At 42.1% G+C, this 18,862-nt stretch overlaps 1 protein-coding gene across 2 annotated transcripts; it reads right to left on the bottom strand.

Annotated features, from left to right (window-relative positions):
* Window positions 1-397: 397 nt before the first annotated feature.
* LOC308610956 (zinc finger protein 226-like) lies at window positions 398-17,345 on the bottom strand. Of its 2 annotated transcripts, XM_081259924.1 has the most exons (5): window positions 11,550-17,345; window positions 11,024-11,074; window positions 8,882-8,927; window positions 6,870-6,996; window positions 398-3,597 (listed from the first exon to the last, which is right to left on the bottom strand). In XM_081259924.1, exons 1-5 carry the CDS (start codon window positions 11,582-11,584, stop codon window positions 3,404-3,406), a joined length of 453 nt encoding a protein of 150 aa, XP_081116050.1. In that variant the 5' UTR covers window positions 11,585-17,345; the 3' UTR covers window positions 398-3,403. The 2 variants fall into 2 exon arrangements, with proteins under 2 accessions (XP_081116050.1, XP_081116051.1); XM_081259925.1 differs by lacking the exon at window positions 398-3,597 and having other exon boundaries at window positions 6,598-6,996; window positions 11,550-17,343.
* Window positions 17,346-18,862: the final 1,517 nt, after the last annotated feature.

Raw genomic sequence — 18,862 nt, 5'->3', positions numbered from 1 at the left:
AGATGATAGGATGCATTAACACACACACATACATGTTTGATTAAGGTATGTGATGTACCTACCTAAAATACATTAAACTGTTACATGCTTCTGTCATTAAGTTTAAGCCATCATTTTAACAGACCTGTCATTACATAAGTATCTTAAAATATAAAGACATTCCTATTGAATATTTCACTTTTGCAAAATTTAGTAACATTGACATGCTACTCACCTTTTCTACTTGAATTTCCTAATTATAAGGTCCTATTCTGTGATTTCTATATCAAAGGGACGCACGTTCTATGTTTTGATATGTACTCAGCAACTTCACTTTGAAAATCAATTTTTCAATCCACCGCTAGGAAAAAGTGTGCAAGTCAGTCATTGAATAAATATGTTTGATGAAGTTACCAAATTTCAACAAATAATTTTTTTCTTTTTATCTCAGGCCAGAGAGGAGTAAGGAGATAGAGAACTTGACAAAAGTAATCTACTTCACACAGCCTCTTTTCTCTACTTAAGAAGTCCTGATGAAAGTAATGCTAAAACCCTTGGGAGACAATCACATCAAAACCTAGACGGAAATGTGGTGAATAAGAAACCAACGATCAGTTCATTTACTAAGAAATGTTTGTCCTCTGTCACTGTCATTAGTAACTCTTTCTGACACTTAAACCTCTGCCTTGACGTTCTTGAAAAAAGGGTCAACAGTATGCTTTCTGTATTGCAAGATGAACAATCCATTTTCAGTAAGTCTATACTGTCACAAAAGATAACCAAATTTGTACTGTATAAGGTTCACAGAATATTAGATAGACAAAGTCCAAGATAAGATCCAACTTGAAGCGAGGCTGGGGGGAGACAAATGGAGCTCATCATAACAGGACGATGCCACATTAATATTACAAATTGCAATACTGAGTGGTTTTCTAACACTTCAAATTTTTGTCTCCCTGAATTACTTTTAAGGCCAGATTTAGGTTAACTCCTCTGAATACAAATTTTTATGAAATTTTGGAGGGGATTGCAACATAATTTTCAAAAAGTTGTTCCTCATTCATTAACTGAACAAATATCGAGCACCTACAAAGTAGCTGACAATGTTCAGACTGTAGATTCAGAACAAACGTCGCTGCATTCGTGGAATTTACGTTGTAATGGGCATAAATTTTGGCATGTTCATCATACTTTTGTACAAGGCCTGCTAAAACTCACACTAAGGCTTCTCCCCTAATATTTAATAGAGGTCAAAGTTCAAACTTACTACACCATTTACCAGAGTTCTCTGCCGTGTGGCCTCCTGGCTACTGGGACATGTTGAGCTATGGCTGAAACACCGACTTTAATGAAACAAATGATTTTTTTTTCTTCTGAACTTGATGACTGGAAGAATTCACATGACACCTGAGTTGTTTCTGTCTCTGTTTTCATCATTCTATGGAACTTTTTTCGTGTGTGGGCTCTCTGATGGTCTTACCACTCCTATCACTTTTATAGGATTTATCAGCAGCATGGATTCTGTGATGAACTGTCAGATTGGAGCGCCAGCTGAAGCTCTTCCCACAGGTCTCACACGTGTAAGGCTTCTCCCCCGTGTGCACTCTTTGATGGGACTGTAGCTGTGAAGGCCGACTGAAGACCTTACTGCATCTGTCACATCTGTACGGCTTCTCTCCAGTGTGGACGCTTTGATGAAGCTGAAGACTTGAGGCCTGACTGAAGTGCTTCCCACACTCCCCACACTTACATGGTTTCTCTCCTGTGTGGACCCTCTGATGCATGTCGAGGTTCAGGCTCCGCTTGAAGCCCTTCCCACACTCCTCACATTTGTATGGCTTTTCTCCAGTGTGGACTTTTTGATGGGCTTGAAGGTGTGAACTCCGACCAAAGCTCTTCCCACACTCTTCACAGTTGAATGGTTTTTCTCTGCTGTGGACTCTCTCATGGGCCAGAAGATTTGAGGCCTGCCTGAAGACTTTCCCACACTCCTCACAATTATACGGTTTCTCTCCGGTGTGGATTCTGCAATGAATTTTAAGATCTGCTCTACGACTGAATCCCTTCCCACACTCTTCACATTTGTATGGTTTCTCACCGGTATGGATCAGCTGGTGGATCTGAAGTCGTGAACTCTGATTGAAGCCCTGCCCACACTCCTCACACTTGTAAGGTTTCTCTACACTGTGGGCCTTCTGATGGATTTGAAGATATGAACTCTGACTGAAGCCCTTCCCACATACCTCACATTTATAGGGCTTCTCCCCTGGGTGGACAACCAGATGAACTTGATAATGGGAGTTCCTCCTGAAGCTCTTCCCACACTCATTACATTTGTATGGTTTCTCTCCTGTATGGACTCTTTGATGTGCCTGAAGGTTTGAACTCAGAGTAAAGCCTTTACCACACACATTACATATGTATGATTTCTCTCCAGTGTGGACTCCCTGATGGGCCTCAAGACTTGAAGGCCGACTAAAGCCTTTCCCACATTCCTCACATTTGTAGGGTTTTTCTCCTGTGTGGACCCTCTGATGAATGTATAGATTTGAGGTACAAATGAAGCCCTTCCCACACTCCTCACATTTGTACGGTTTCTCTCCCGTATGGACTCTCTGATGGGACTGAAGGTGTGAATTCCGACTGAAGCTCTTATCACATGTGTCACATTTGAATGGTTTCTCCCCAGTGTGGACTCTCTGATGGTCCTGAAGGTGAGAGGCCTGACTGAAGGCCCTCCCACACTCCTCACAATTATAAGGTTTCTCTCCCGTGTGGACTTTACAATGAATAGTAAGTGCTGACCTACGACTGAAGCCTTTCCCACATTCCCCACATTTGAATGGTTTCTCTACAGTGTGGACTTTCTGAGGAGTCTGCAGCTGTGAGCTCTGACTGAACTCCTTGCCACACTCATCACACTCACTGTGTTTTCCTCCCACGTGAACTCTCTGATGAATATGAAGAACCGAGCTGTAACGGAAGCCTCTTCCACACTCACTGCACATGAGACTTCTCTTTTGAGTGTAATTGCTGGTGAAGATCAAAGGTGGAGAGATCGGTGAAGGTTTCTTTACATTCATCACACTGGTAAGGTTTTTGTCCTGTGTGAATCATAGTATTCTGATCCAGTGTTGAAACCCTCGTGCTATCTTTTCTATAATCACTGTAGCCGTAAGATTTTTGACCCTTGTGTACTCCATGAGCATCAAGGTGATGTGAAATCCAACTGATGGTGTCAACATCCTCTTTACACTGACACAGTTTATTTTTCATGGAAATTTGCTGGTGTCTATTCTGATAATTCTGGGACTCAGCCAATGAAGTTTTCCTCCAAGAATCCTGGGCTCTCAAAGTTGCAAACCTTGGATTTCCAGTACTACTGGGATCACCTGCTTTATCATTTAATATACGGTTCTCATCTTCAGAAATTTGAATAGAGTCCTGCCCCAATCTGGCAGGGGGAATCACCTTGTTTGTGGAACTGACAACTATTTATCATGGAGTCTTGGCATCTGGTTAAGTCATTTGCAATCTGTTGCCAGATTTGCCAGCAGGAAAGCTCTTCACGTGATCCTCTGTCTTGAACGGCCCTCCACTCACTTTGATTGTTTTCTTCTATATGGACAGAGAATTCAGAGATGTGGACACGTGAAAGCTTTGTTCAAAGATTCAAGATTTTACACTTAAGACACAGTATGAGACTTTAATGAACCTCAGGATGGTTCAGCTGATCTTTCGCACGACAAATGAAGTTCTCTGGTTTATATACTAACAGAAACCAAGAGATGGTCTGTTAAACTCCCAAATACTTAGCATTAATGAAACCCATTTAAAACCAAATGACTACTCTGACATACTATTTAAATCATCTTTCAAAAATTACATGTCATTCCTACCATAACACAGTATCAATAAAGACAAGCATTTTGCTGTGCTCACAGCTTTAACAGTGCCTAGCAGTTAGTCAGGGCTCAAGAAATGCATGCACAGGTGAACTCAGTTTGATTTCTAGGATTCTCTACAATTCTGAATCCCAGGTTAAGTTTGAACCAAGTCAGAGAAGCGAAACAGCTTTTACACGTCAGGTATCAGATACAGGAAAAGGACTGGAAAGTACAGTTTTGCTTAAGTTGAAAGGCTGCACCCGAGGCGGCAGCACACCAAGGGGGTTAGTGCTGAGGAGGATATGAAAGGTGCTAAAAACCGGGACTTCCCCGGTGGCACAGTGGTTAATGATCTGCCTGCCAGTGCAGGGGACACAGGTTCGAGCCCCGGTCTGGAAAGATCCCACATGCCGCAGAGCAACTGAGCCCGTGAGCCACAACTACTGAGCCCACGTGCCACAACTACTGAAGCCCGCGTTCCTAGAGACCGTGCTCTGAAACAAGAGAAGCCACTGCAATGAGAAGCCTGCGCACCACAACGAAGAGCTGCTCCCACTCACCACAACTAGAGAAAAGCCCATATGCAGCAACGAAGACCCAATGCAACCAAAAATTAATTAATTTTAAAAAAGGGTCTAAGAATCAGTGGGGTTAAAAAAAAGCATAAAGACCTATGCACTGGATCCTTCTGAGGCATTTGTGCTGCCTAATATGTTCCTCCACTCCCCCTGCCAAGCAGGAGTCAAAATGTAGAAGCTAGGGAAGAATGCTGTCTCTTTAAAAACAGCATGGAAAATTTTTGGACACAGATACATTGGTCTTTAACAAGAATGAGTTCCAAAGTGAAGAATGGGGTTTATGAGTGAGCTGGGAATAACTTCCATAGCCTGTGATAAGTATTGAGAAGAAACAGACTAGAAACTATTAAAGAATGATCAAAGCACCCAAGGTGACATTATCTAAAATGCCTTCTACAAGATACATACAAATGCACACACACACACACAAAATGTTTGTAGAGCTAACAAAGATCGATTTCTTATTAGTGAGGTGGGCTTTGGAGGAGGCAAATGGGACGCAGCGGGGCAAATCTTTTAAGGGAAAGGCTAACTCACCAGCTGCCTGTTTTCTGAGACCTGTTCTCCCCTGGTATAAGGGATAAGGAAACAGAAATTTCTTTCCTTCTATGGGAGGGCTACCTAAGAAGTAGACATAAGAATCCTCATTCAAAACAGTATTTCCTCCCCCAAATGAATTTGCTCTGCTACTAAGAGCTCAAGGAAAGTCACAGGGAAAGCATTTTACTCAGTTTGGTTATAATTACAGGTTCTATACATATTTTTTGTGCAAGTTGATGAGGGCCAACTTGTACAGAAAGGCAAACACACACATACACACATCATGGGCACCTGAGAAGTTAGAATTAGGCTAGGAATTCATTTGAAGACAAAAAAACATTTAGCAATATCCCTTATTCACTCGGATTTGTTCACCGCCTACTAGCTATTTTCATGGAAGGCTAATTTCTCTATCCATTAACTCATTCGTTTATTCAAGAAATATTTAAGAGTTCCTGTCATGTACCAAGACTATGCTAAGCACTGAGGCTAGTGAGCAATAAACATATAACAGACCAAATTCCTTCTGCACTCCTGGATTACCCTCCAGTGGAAGAAAGAGAGGCGAGAAACAGGTGAACAAAATGTACATGAGTGAAACGCTTAGAGACAAAACAAGGCAGGGCAGAGAGAGTAAGAAAGAGAGGACTGTATTTCCCATAGGGTGGTCAGAGGACAGCCACCTCCTCATCTTTAAGGTGACTGACTGAAAGAAGTAGAGGCCTAAAAGATTACAGGTGAAAGAGCATTCCAGGCAGAGAGAAGGACAAGGAAAAGGCTCTGTGGCAGAAGCATCCTTTGCAGGTCTGGAAAAGATAGGGTAAGAGGGAGGAGAGGTGGTGTATTCAGGGAGGTGGTGGAGAACGAACAGCAGCCCACAGAAGGCTCTAGAAGCCACTTTAAGTGGTTTTTATTCTAAGTAAAAGAAGCCACAAGAGAATTTTGAAACAAGAACATAACCTGACTTAAAGTTACAAAAGATCACTTTGCCACCTAAAGAACAAACTGTGGGAGGAGAAGGGTGGCAACAGGTGACCAGTACAAAGACTATGCAATAATCCTGGAAAGAGATTTCCAACTGGGACCAGGTGATGGACAGCACAGGGCTGGTGAGAAGCAAAACAGACAGACAGCTAACCACAGGAACTCACGACTGCTTGGTTCTCACCTAAATTTCTATCTGCGTTGCTGAATTCATCAACCAAAGCCTCTCTTCTCTTTCTATATGTTTTGTATCTCGTTTGAAGAATGAGAACATGCAAAGTCACAAGTTAACATGAACGGGCTAGAGCGAAAGTTTACTAGAAATTTGAGTTCCAACTGCATATTCAAGGTATTGAAAGCTGTGTTTTTCAAACTTTGTATCACGACCCACTGAAGAAACAGCATTTATTTCACAACCTAGATACACAGGTAGAAAAGTATACATTACTAAAACGAAGCTTGAATGACCTATATCTAACCAATGTCTCTTTTCATGAAATCTGTTCCCACTGGCTCTCACACCACTCATGCCATCGCCCAGAGTTTCTGCTGCAATGTGTTGTACTCTTCCTAAGAAACTCTGATATTTTCTATACTTTTTTATTTCATTAAAAAATCACACGTAGGGCTCAATAAATTGGCTTTATGATCCACTAATGGCAGGGAGGGAAATCTGAAAAAGAATACACAAGGTACAGCAAGATACTGTCGATTTACAGTTCTTTTACAGAATAATTGAAAAGGACCTGAAACACACTGTTTGGAAAGACCAGAGGCATCCTCTCGTGTCCCACAGGAATTGCAAAAGTCTGGTCCCCAAACTCAGGGAACCACCTCAAGAGGCCCAAAGCCTTGAAACACCAAGGTCACAAAGACACTCGCAGAGAAAGGCTGTCCTCACCCACTGAGACCAGGTTCCGGAAGTTTTCCACCATCACATCCTGGTACAGCTTCCTCTGGGCCGAGTCCAGCAGCCCCAGCTCCTCCTCTGTGAAGGCCACGGCCACGTCCTTGAAGGTCACCGCCTCCTACGACAAACACCACCACCTCAATCTTATACCCAGTGGCCAGTGGAAGAGGGGCAGCCCCGAGGAGACGAGGAGGATGGGAAGTTGCTCCGGCTCCTGTGAGGTGTGCAGACTTCCCAGCACCCCCTCCTTCCATCCTGCCAATGCCACACACTGACTTTCCTCAGCCTCACCGGACGTGCAGCTATGAAAGAGAAAGCTTTGTGTATTTACCTGGGGCTCTCAGACAACTCATAAGTAAACTCCCTAGAATTCTAACCCCTGGATCCTGAACTAAAAAGCTTTCACTGTTTAATTATTATTGCCAAGTGCCCCAGAAACAGTTACCAATTCAGTCCTGGCAGTATTTGATGGCACCTGCTTTCTCATTGAGGTGGGAACCAGCTGAGAAGGAGTGTTATCTGTGGAAACTAACCAAAAGGCCATGCCAGGTCTCTGAATGAAAACTCTCTCTTTCCCCGTTTCTGTCTTTCGCTTGAATGCAATACTCTGACTCCAGACCCTTGGTTTTCTGGGTGAGTCTGAGTTGGTTCCTCCTTTTTTCACAACCCCTATTCTTTATATTTAAAACAAAGATGAAACCAAGCACCTCTTTATACAATTGTTCTGAGCTGTCTATGCAGTGACAAGTGCTTTAAGTACCACTGGACTTTTTAAACTAAGGTCATGTATTACTCTGATTAGAAAAAAATAGAAGATGGAAAAAGAAACAAACCAGTAAATAAAATACACAAAGGGTCTGACTCAAGCATGGGGAAGACTGAATCTAACTCTGGTCGTGAGAAAACTTCTAACCATACATTATTTTTTCTGCGTGAAGCAGCAGTTTGATCCTGCTGTGCTCTGCCGTATTTGGATATTCTACCAAAAAACATCCAAGGCACCACATGGAAAACATACCTCTTAAATTCTGAATACCTAAACCTACTATGTTAAGGGCAAAAAGGGGCAATATTCTTCAGAACAGATATTTTGAGAACAAGGTTAAATCAGGAACACTGTCACTGTAGTGCTCCGAAAACAGGAGAAGTCTTTCAACTCAATGTCTGTGAATAAAGAATAGTTTAAAAAATAGGTGCAGGGCTTCCCTGGTGGCGCAGTGGTCGAGAGTCCGCCTGCCGATGCAGGGGACACGGGTTCGTGCCCCGGTCCGGGAAGATCCCACATGCCGCAGAGCAGCTGGGCCCGTGAGCCGTGGCCGCTGAGCCTGCGCGTCCGGAGCCTGTGCCCCGCAACGGGAGAGGCCACAACAGTGAGAGGCCCGCATACCGGGGAAAAAAAAAAAAAAAAGGTGCCTAAGTTTGCAGGAACATGATAAAGCAATTAAAAGTGAATGTTAGCTAGTATTAAATGAAAAAAACAATTTAAAACTGTATCTATGTTATAAATACAAATACGCATCCATGAATACATATGATGAAGAGATTACAGAAATATAAAAGCAGCTAATTTGTAAGCAGGTAAGCAGTAGACTGGAAGATGTCCTTCATTTCCCTTAATTTTTCTTTTACTTGTAAAATAAAAAAATGATGAAATAAAACAAAAATTAAAACCGAAACCAATTAAATTTAACAGGAATTTTAAAAAAAGCACACATGGCACACTCAGGTCCTCATATGCTTAGACTCTCCTTGAAAGAGAAAACCCATATGGAACTATACCCAATATTTCGTAATAACCTATAAGGGAAAAGAATCTGAAAATATATGTATATATATGTATAACTGAATCACTTTGCTGTACACCTGAAATTAATACATTGTAAATCAACTATACTCCAATCAAAAAAAAAAAAAAAGAAAAAGAAAAAAAAAGAGGAAAACCTGTGTCCAACCTGAGTACAAAAATGGCGTTTTTAACAGCAAGAAAGGCAAGCTCTACTCACCTGGAATGTGCTCATTTTCTCTCTCCTTCTGGGGCAGTGCAGAGTCCTAGCAAGACAGACAGGGAAAGAAGAAGTCAAACTGGAAACTGGTTTAAAGAAAAAGAAGTCACTAACCCACGTGGTGCTCATTGTGAATTACCAAGGCTCCCAGTCCTCGGGGTGGCTACAGCTGATTATGCTTGATGAGCAGAGCCCCACGCAGATACCAGATGCCCCCGTGAACCCCCTCAGTGGCTGTGTGAGGAATGACCTGCCCATTCATACACAGTGGCCCCCTCACAGTGTGCCTGCAGCTTCCACAGGGGTCATTCTTATTCTGGGTATGGTGTAAACAGAGACCATGTAAGTCAGAGTAGGTTTTGGAGTCAATAGGCATGGGCTCTGATCAGGCTACGCCATTCACTAGCAGTGTCACCCTGGGCAAATTATGCACATCCCTTCGCCTCAGTTCTGTCCTCTGCCAGTAGGGGAGAACACGGGCATCCACCTCGTGAGATCGTCATAAGGTAGGAAGCTCTGAGAACACCACTGTCAGGGTTTCTTATTTCTTAGCAACTGCGGTAAAGCAGATGATATTTTAGTTAGAAATTATCCTTAGAGATGTGATTTCTACCAACAGAAGACTGTCAGACATGTGGAGGTCATACGTTGTTGCCCTGTTATGTGAGAGTCTTTAGACTTCTGAAAATCTCTGCTTGTCTTCCTAAAGATTTTGTGACTGCAACAATAATATTTAAATTGACATGGACAACTTTTTACAAAAGGTATAAAAATACGTTAAGTTTCTTTTTAGACAGGAAGTACCCTTTTGACAATTATGCACAGAGGTAAAGAGAACTAATAAAAGCCAGGATTCTGCAACAACAATAAAAAATAGTTTGACAGTCCATACCTAATTCAAATGAAAAAAGACAGGAATCTGAATTGTAATTATATCATCATAAATATAGGAAAGTTTAAGAAATAAATGGGAGACTTCCCTGGTGGTGCAGTGGATAAGACTCCACATTCCCAATGCAGGGGGCCCGGGTTCGATCTAGTACAAAAGATGGCAATGATTCCACTCCCCAAAGCTTGGGAGAGAGACATCTTCACAACTTCTAACGACCTCCATTTTGACTCTACACTTGCTAGCTGTCTTCTGCTCAACTCAGGATTCTGAAAGGGGCCCTGACAGTTGACAATAATTAGTGGGGGAATAAAATCATTGGACTAAGTAGGGCTTTGGTGAATCCAGCTCAGTTTTATCTGTGACATCCAGCAGGGTCAATTTCCTCGGCCTCAGTTTCCAGAAAAGACCCTCTCTTGAGCTTCTCGAATTTTCACGTGCATGTGAATTACTGCGGGATCTTGTTGGAATGCAGCCTCCTGGGCCCCCTACGCAGAAATTATAAATCAGAAGGTCTCGAATGGGGCTCAAGGCTGGGCATTTCTATCCAAGTGATGCCAGTGCCGCTGGTTTGTGGACCACAATTTGAGTAGCACTGCAGTGTAACATCAGTCCCACAAAAAACAGCCTCCACTACACAGAAACATACACAAAGAGTAACCAGACAAAAAGGCACTAAAACATTAACAACTGCTATCTTTACATCCTAAAGTTATAGATAATTAAAATTTTTCTTTATGTATATATCTGCATTTTTCCATAATGATTATGCTGCTTCTATGATATACATATTATTTGAAATAAAATAAATGACCCAGTTGAGAAAACTATCTTAAAAACTCATAAAATAGCCTAAACCTTGCTCTCAAGGTCCCCACAATTAAGTCCCAACCTACTTTCATGATATGATTCTAGCCAGTACCCTATGCTCAAAGAGAATATACCAAAGGGATTAGCAAACTCAGCTGCTGGACTCAAACTGCCTGGGTCCCAACCCCAGCTCTGCCTCCTACCATCGGGGTGAGGATGGGCCCACAGGGTTGTGTTCCCTGCCCCCAGCTCCTCAGCCTTAAAGTAGAGAAAACAGCAGTACCAATTCACAGAGCCACTGCCTGATGGAAATGTGGTCATGTGCATAAAGCTTTTAGAATGGAAATTAGTGACCAAGGCTCAGTTATCATCGTTACCCATGTCCCATACGTTCTACAATTTATAGGAATATCTTAAGTAGAAGAATGCCAAGTCCTACTCACGTGGGGCTCTGTTGCCTCTTCCTCCGTGCAGTGCTTTTTGAGAAGCCAGGGCTGGGGAAGGAAAGGAGACTGTGAAATACCAGGGCTGTTGTTTCCATCCCCACTAATTCATACCGCACCCCCTTCCGCCCCCGTACCAGCTAGAAGTCCTCTCCTTCCAAAACAGGCCAGGAGTCCAGGACAATTCAGCTTCCTGGGCTCACAGAATCCCGCTGCGAAATGGGTGCCTCCCGAATTAGCGTAGTATTAATACCAACAACGTATCAGGCAGTTGTAGACCTTTTACTTGTGCTATCTCGTTTCTTCTCACAACACTATGTTAACAAGGCATTCCTTTCTCCTCCCTTTTACCGAACAGCAACGGAGGCACAGAGGAGTTAAGCAACTCACCCAGTGTGACGCCGTATGAAGCGGTAGGGCTAGCTCATAGGTGGGGGACGGGGTCAGGTTAGGGGTGAAGAAAACCGGGGAGACCCTCAAACCCCAGGAGGCACGACCTGAGCCCACCCCATCCCGGGTACGTTACCAAACGCAAAGAAGCTCCGCCCGCGGGACGTACATCACCACTCCAGGCCCTCAAACCTCCGCTTTTAGCCGCCCCTCCTCTTTCTCCCCAAATGAAAGGTCTGCAAACGTTGGCCCCAGGCGCATGTCGGGGAAGCTTGAATGGGTCGTGAAGAGCGGACCTGAAACACCGCCATCACGCAAAACATGGCTGCTACGTGTCCTCCTGGGGCGGAAGTGCCTGCGACTAACCCGGAACTCCTGGACCACATTTCCCAGAATTCCGCGGGTAAACCTTTACAGCGAGGCGTTACTGTAGCTGCAGTATATGGGACTACACGAGTTTACGAGCTCTGGACTACATGTCCCAGAATGCAAGGGTGGGTGCGGGGGTGTCTACCGGCACCAGCTCTGGACTACATGTTTTCACTCTGGTTTTCACTTTCCGGAATCCCTGAGAAGGTCTCGGGCAGTCTTGCCGTTCTACTGTGTAGGCTTCAGAAGAGTGTAGATTCTGTTCATTGAAAGGCGTACAAACTCAGTAGAATTTTGGACGTCTTCAAGAGGCTAAGCGACATAAAAGCATTACCAGCCACGAAGGCTTCCTGGTAAACCCCAAAGAGTTTCACCATTGGAATAAGGGGAGAAGGAAACTGGGCTTTCTTTGGCAGGGACTGAAGCCAAACGCCAAAACACCTCATTCCCTGAGATTGTGTAAAGGTGAACGTGTTTTGTTAGCATCTTACAACCCGTGCAGAAGCAAGGGAAAATCCTTTCTAGAGACAGACATCAACATCCTAGGTCTCAAGTTATTTCTGTAATTATAAAATCTGTGACATTGCTATTTGACCAAGTGAACTTTAAGGGGAAGGAAAAAGCATTACTTGACATACGGAGGGACACTTCACAGTCATAAAAGTTTCCAATTATCAGAAACTAATAACTTCAGCTGATACTTTATAAAGCAAAAATTGACAGAACCATGAAGAGAAACATTCAAATTCATAATTGGATCTGGAGATTTGAACACATACATAGAGGGAAATGTTGAGCCTTAAAAGCATATATTAAAGTAGAAAGGGGGGCTTCCCTGGTGGCGCAGTGGTTGAGAGTCCGCCTGCCGATGCAGGGGACACGGGTTCGTGCCCTGGTCCGGGAAGATCCCACATGCCGCAGAGCGGCTGGGCCCGTGAGCCATGGCCGCTGAGCCTGCGCGTCCGGAGCCTGTGCTCCGCAACGGGAGAGGCCACAACAGTGAGAGGCCCGCGTACAGCAAGGAAAACAAAAACAAAACAAAACAAAAAAAAACAAAGTAGAAAGGAAGTTGAAAATTGATTCAGAAAACATCCATTTCAGGAAGTTAATAAATGAATAATAAAACTGAAGAAGGCAGATGGAAAAATATAAGATCAGATTAATGAAATACAAAATAAAGTAGATCCCACACACACCCACAAAACAGAAATTAAAGAAAAAAACAAAACAAACAAAAAAAGATCATCCATAGTATAAACAAAGATTTTTTCAAAAATTTGTTCCAAATTCTTTCAGGAAAATATCCTCCAAGAACTATTCCTGACTTAAGCCAACATAGCACACAGGATTTCTTTCCACTACAAGTAAAGTGAAATCTTGGATATAGCATGATGAAATACGGTAACATGATTAAGTTTTATTTATTCACCTCCTGTTCCCTGTGGCACCCTCCACTCCCTTCTCTACCCCGTAAGCTACCATTCTAATTTGTTTGATGTGTTTTCTTTTGGGTGTGTTCTTGTGCACAATGTGCACTTGTGTATATTTTCGATTCATATAAATAATATTGTGTCATAAAATTCATTCTGGTGTTTATTTCCTTCATTCAGGAGTATATTTTTAAGATTCACCCATCCGGGCTTCCCTGGTGGCACAGTGGTTGAGAGTCTGCCTGCCGATGCAGGGGACGCGGGTTCATGCCCCAGTCTGGGAAAATCCCACATGCCGTGGAGCGGCTGGGCCCGTGAGCCATGGCTGCTGAGCCTGCACGTCCGGAGCCTGTGCTCCGCAGCGGGAGAGGCCACAACAGTGAGAGGCCCACGTACCGCAGAAAAACAAACAAACAAAAAAAAACATTCACCCATCTATCTAATTTGTTTCATAGAGTTCCATTTTCTGCACCCACATTTTACCTGTACTCTTCCAACTGCCATGCCAATGACAATAAAGTAAACATCTTCTTACATTTGTTTATAGACGTATCTGAGAATTTCTTTGGAATACATACCCGAGTGAAATTATTTCATAGCAAATGTGTATACTTTAATAATATAGCCAGATTGACTTCCTGAAGGGCTACACCAGTCCAGATTACCAAAGAGTTGCACGTCAGGTTTTTGTGCAACCACTTACCTTCATTTGGACGACTCATCACCGTTTTGCTAGTGTATTAAGTGTATAGTAGTATCTTGTTTTAGTTAAATTTCTCTGATTTCTAATAAGTTTGATCTTTTATTCAAATGCTTGGTAGCTTCATCTATAAATGTCTACTTAAAACTTTTGCCCCATTTTCTAATGTGGATGCTATCTTTTTCTTCCTCATTTCTATTACATATTCTGATTATTAATACCTTTTCAGTTTTACCAATTACAAGTATCCTTTCCTAATTGGGCACGTGTTTCTAAAATTTTTCTATTGTGTTCTTCATGGAATAGAAATCTTTAATTATAAGATAATAAACCAATAATTTCTTAATATCTGTGCTTCTGAAACTCCTCAGGTGAAAAAATATATTTCTACCTTTTAAAAATTAACTTTCTAGACTTATCTTTCACATGTAGGTCCTTTAAATATTTTGGAGTCTATTTATGTACATTTTATTACATGGGATCCACTTTTATTTTTCTCCAAGAGAAATTCTTAAAAATAGTGATATTCATGGCTTGAAGATTCAATATTACAAAGATATCAGTAATCCTCAAAATGATCTATAGGCTCAGTCAAACCCCAATAAAAACACCAGCATTTTTTCCCCTTGGAAATTGATGAGATGTTTACAAATATTATGTGGGAAAGCAAAGAGCTACAAGAAGAGCTGGGGGCTTCCCTGGTGGCGCAGTGGTTGAGAATCTGCCTGCTAATGCAGGGGACACGGGTTTGAGCCCTGGTCTGGGAAGATCCCACATGCCACGGAGCAACTAGGCCCGTGAGCCACGTAGTGAGCCTGCGCGTCTGGAGCCTGTGCTCCCCAACAAGAGGCCGTGATAGTGAGGCCCACGCACCACGATGAAGAGTGGCCCCCGCTTGCCACAACTAAAGAAAGCCCTCGCACAGAAACGAAGACCCAACACAGCAAAAATAAATACATAAACTCCTACCCCCAACATCTAAAAAAACATAAAAATAAAAAATAAAAGAAGAGCTGGGACAATCTGAAAGAAGAATGAAAAGAAAGATATTAGTCACATTAAATCTTACTATAAATCTACAATATAAGATAGTCTGGTGTTCGCTCAAGGATAGACAAGATAATAGACATCAAAATCCATGTTGAAACAGACATTATAACAACGTGTAAAAAGAAAACACTGCAGGGAGTTCCCTGGTGGTCTAGTGGTAAGGATTTGGCGCTTTCACTGTGGTGACCCTGGTTCAATCCCTGGTCAGGGAACTGAGATCCTGCAAGCCACGCAGCACGGCCAAAAGAAAAAAGAAAGAAAAGAAAACACTGCAGCAGAGAGGGGAAAGAACTCTTGTTAATACAGTTGATCCTTGAACTAGGGTTCAAGGGGGTTAGGGGTGCCAACCCTCTGCTAAGCTGAAAATCCAAGTATAACTTATAGCCAGTCCTCTGTACGTACATGGTTTCTCCATAATCGGCAATTCTGCATCTGAGGATTGAACCAACCTTGGATCGTGAAGTAGTGCAGTATTTACTATTAAAAAAAATCCTCGTATAAGTGCACTTGTGTAGTTTAAACCCATGTTGTCCAAGGGTCAACTATTGGTTCTCAGTCAGCTGGATATCCATATGGGAAAAATATTAATCATTACTGCATAGGATATAAAAATATAAATTGCAGAAGATCTGCAGACTTAAATTTGAAAAGTAAACAATGATGCTTTAGGAAAGAAACGTAAGATAACAGCCTTTTTGCCTTGGAGTAGGAAGAATTTCTTAAGACCAAAAAAGTCACCAACTGTGAAAGAAAAAATTGAAAAATTGGACTATTTTAAAGTTAAGAAACACTGTAAACCCAAACGCAGCACTCTTGGGCCAAAAGTGAGAGATATTTTAAAAACATCTATGGAATAAAAGACTCAGATGCATCCCTCATGCCCATGCATTCTTCAAGGGTCAACTGTATCTACCAAAGTTGAACATATACCCTAGAACCCTTTGGCTCCACCCATAGAAATATCCCTCAAACAAGTGCACAAGGCACATTCTAGATTGCTCACATCACCACTAACTGTGATAGCCAAGAATGGGGAAGTACCCAATACCCACCAATAATGGGATTAATAAATAGATTTTGATATGTTTACACACTGCAATAATATCCACCAATGAAAATGAATCAAAGGTATCCACTCCCAACAATATGGATAAATGTCATGGATATACTGTGGAGCAAATGAAGCCAACACAAAATAGCACCTGTTACACGACTCCATTTATATCAAGTACAAAATAGGCTAAGTGAATCTACACCATTACAAATTAGTGGCTACCATATGGAAAGGAAGGTTACTAGAAAGAGCCAAAAAGGGATGCTTCTAGGGCTTGGGGTTTGTCCTGGTCCTCCAAGAACTAGACGGCAAAGTGCTGAGAAAGACTTTAATGAACAAATCTTTCATTAGGGAAAACATCGGAGAGGAAATGGCAGGGAGCTCTGGAAGGCTGGCGGAGCTATCAGCTCATAGTGCAAGTCTGACCCTGAGTGAAGATTTGGAAGAAAGATTTGGTAGATCATCCGAGACTGCCTTGTCATCCACGTAAACTCCTTCAAGGCTGTCAGAGTCCTTGAAAAAAGGTCACTGGACAGAGGAATCCTGGTCTCCAAGAAATGGCCTGCCTTAGGATCCCTGCTGTGCTGACTAGGAGCAATCAGGGGCAAGGCCGGCCTCCAGGCAAACCTGGTGATGGGTTTAAGAGCAGCAGCTGGGACCTTTGGCCAGTTATGCTCCCTGTGGTCATAACTGTGAAACAGGAGACTCTCAACGTGGATGCTTCCTTGCGATAAGATCTGGTTCTTTATTTCTGTCAGTAATAGTACTGAAGCAACGTTGCGTCCTTCTCAGTATAGCATACCCCAGAGATCTAAAACGTTCGTTTGTTCTGTTATTGATCATGTTCATCTCTTGGCTAAGGTAGTGTTCACCAAATTTATACCTACTGTATTTCTTGTTGTGATTAATACTTTGTGGAGAGATACTTTGGGTTTTGTAGCATCCTGCTCCTTGTAAACTTTCAACCAGTAGTTTTATAATTCATGGATTACTCTTGCCAGAACCTATCATTACTATGATGGTTGTAAATAAGGATTTTTACATTACATCATTCCTTCTATATATTTATGGTTTGGCATTCTATTATGAGAGCCCTTCCTTCCCTCCCTTCCTCTTTTTTTATTCATATTCTGTATGATAATTGTTTATTTTATGGCCAAATTGCTCAGATTTACCCAGTGTGAGTCTCTTCAAGCTGGATCTTTTTACACATCCCGCCACTCTTTCCTACTTTCTGGCACAGTAAATTTTCTCCAGGATCATTCTACACTTTCCTTGCTCCAGCCCTGAAATAGAAACGTGGATATACATGCTTATATACATCACATACACATGTGTGTGTTTGTATATACTCACACTTCCATATCTACTTCTGTAAATACCTAGCATGTGCACTCACTCCCTCTCTCTCTCTACAGATGGGTGGACGGATGGATGGATGGATAGACAGATCTGTATAAATAACTTATGGTCAGACTTCCATACCGTGGTTCCTCTGTATCTGCAACCATGGGTTCAACCAACCACAGATCATGTAGTACTGTAGTAATTACTATTAAAAAAAACCCTGCATATAAGTGGACCTGCCCAGTTCAAAACCATATTGTTCAAGGGTCAACTGTAACTTGCTAAATAAAGCCCTTTAACCAACTATATTAAAAATACCACCATTGGTCTGCGTATGGAACGCCATCCAAACCTGCTTTGTCCTTACTGGTTCCACATCCAGAGGGTCCTCTGCTATTATGCTCAGTTCTCTCCCCTTGTGCATCTTTTCAACAAGAGCAACTTTTTTTTTTTACACCTCCACAATGTAGGTATATCCACTTTTGTTTCTAGCTCCAGGATTTTCCCTCTCCCTATTATGGATCTGTAGTTAAAGCACAGCATAAATAATAAAGCTTCAATTGTTGAAACTCATGAATTTTTCTGTGTATGCAAAATAATCTGAGAACTGTTTTGTTTTTGAAATTGGCTTCCGGAGTTCCTACCATAATTTTGATCTTATATGCCTTATGACAATATAGAACAATCATATAAGGTCTTAACTTGCTATTGCAGAGACTGCGCTCAACCTAGGTCCACAGAATGCTCTGATGTCATCATTGAGGTCACAGAATTCCACTGTGCGCCTGGCAACCTTGCAAACATAACAGCCCTGGTGAGCACTAGGCAGTACTGCTGGTTCACTAAGTGGTACAAGTTTTTCAGCCATTTAGGAGACTTGACTATTTTTATTTGTATTGAATCATTTCAACGGATTGCCCAAGAGCCAACAAGGGCCAACCTGTAGGGAAGAGGAGGAGTTGGACATCTCTTGAGGCATCTTCTAAGGGAGACTTCTAGTTGGTACCATGAAACGGCGACAAAAGAGGAAACATCTGGAAAATGAAGCTCCTAAGATCTTCACATTTGGGGCAGTTTTCATTTCAGCTGTGCTTCAAATTGCTGGCTGGAGACGGCCTGTTGGAAGGTGGCTGAAAGCAAGTAGCAATCCTTCGGGCAGCCTGGCCCTTCTCGACTGTCAGACATCTTCAGGGATATTCTAGGAAATGTTGTTTGTTCTAGAGAAGGGAGGGAAACAATCCAATTGTCCAATAATGCTTGAATGGAAAATAAATGATGCTATATGCATGTGATGAAATAATATCAAGCAGTCAAAAATCAAAGACCTAGATCTATATGGATTCACGTGGATAAATCTTGAAAACATAATATTGATTGAAAGAAAATAAGATCAAGAACGTTAGATTGTGATAACAGGTATGTAAGTATTTAAATATTTAAATCAATTCAACATATTGCTTCTATATATATATAGATGCAAGAAAATAAACTTTATCCAA

The sequence above is a fragment of the Mesoplodon bidens genome (assembly GCF_964165515.1).
Source record: "Mesoplodon bidens genome assembly, contig: HAP1_SCAFFOLD_277, whole genome shotgun sequence".
NCBI lineage: Eukaryota > Metazoa > Chordata > Mammalia > Artiodactyla > Ziphiidae > Mesoplodon > Mesoplodon bidens.
This window is presented reverse-complemented; position numbering and strand designations above follow the sequence as displayed.

What these genes read in the sequence shown, in the direction of transcription:
- LOC308610956 (XM_081259924.1), bottom strand. Translation starts at nt 11,584, where the DNA reads ATGTACGTCCCGCGGGCGGAGCTTCTTTGCGTTTG. An exon ending in GCGGAGCTTCTTTGCGTTTG is followed by an intron (nt 11,075 to 11,549) that starts GTAACGTACCCG and finishes TTCCTTCCCCAG; the next exon opens with CCCTGGCTTCTCAAAAAGCA. An exon ending in CCGGAACCTGGTCTCAGTGG is followed by an intron (nt 3,598 to 6,869) that starts GTGAGGACAGCC and finishes CTGTCCATATAG; the next exon opens with AAGAAAACAATCAAAGTGAG.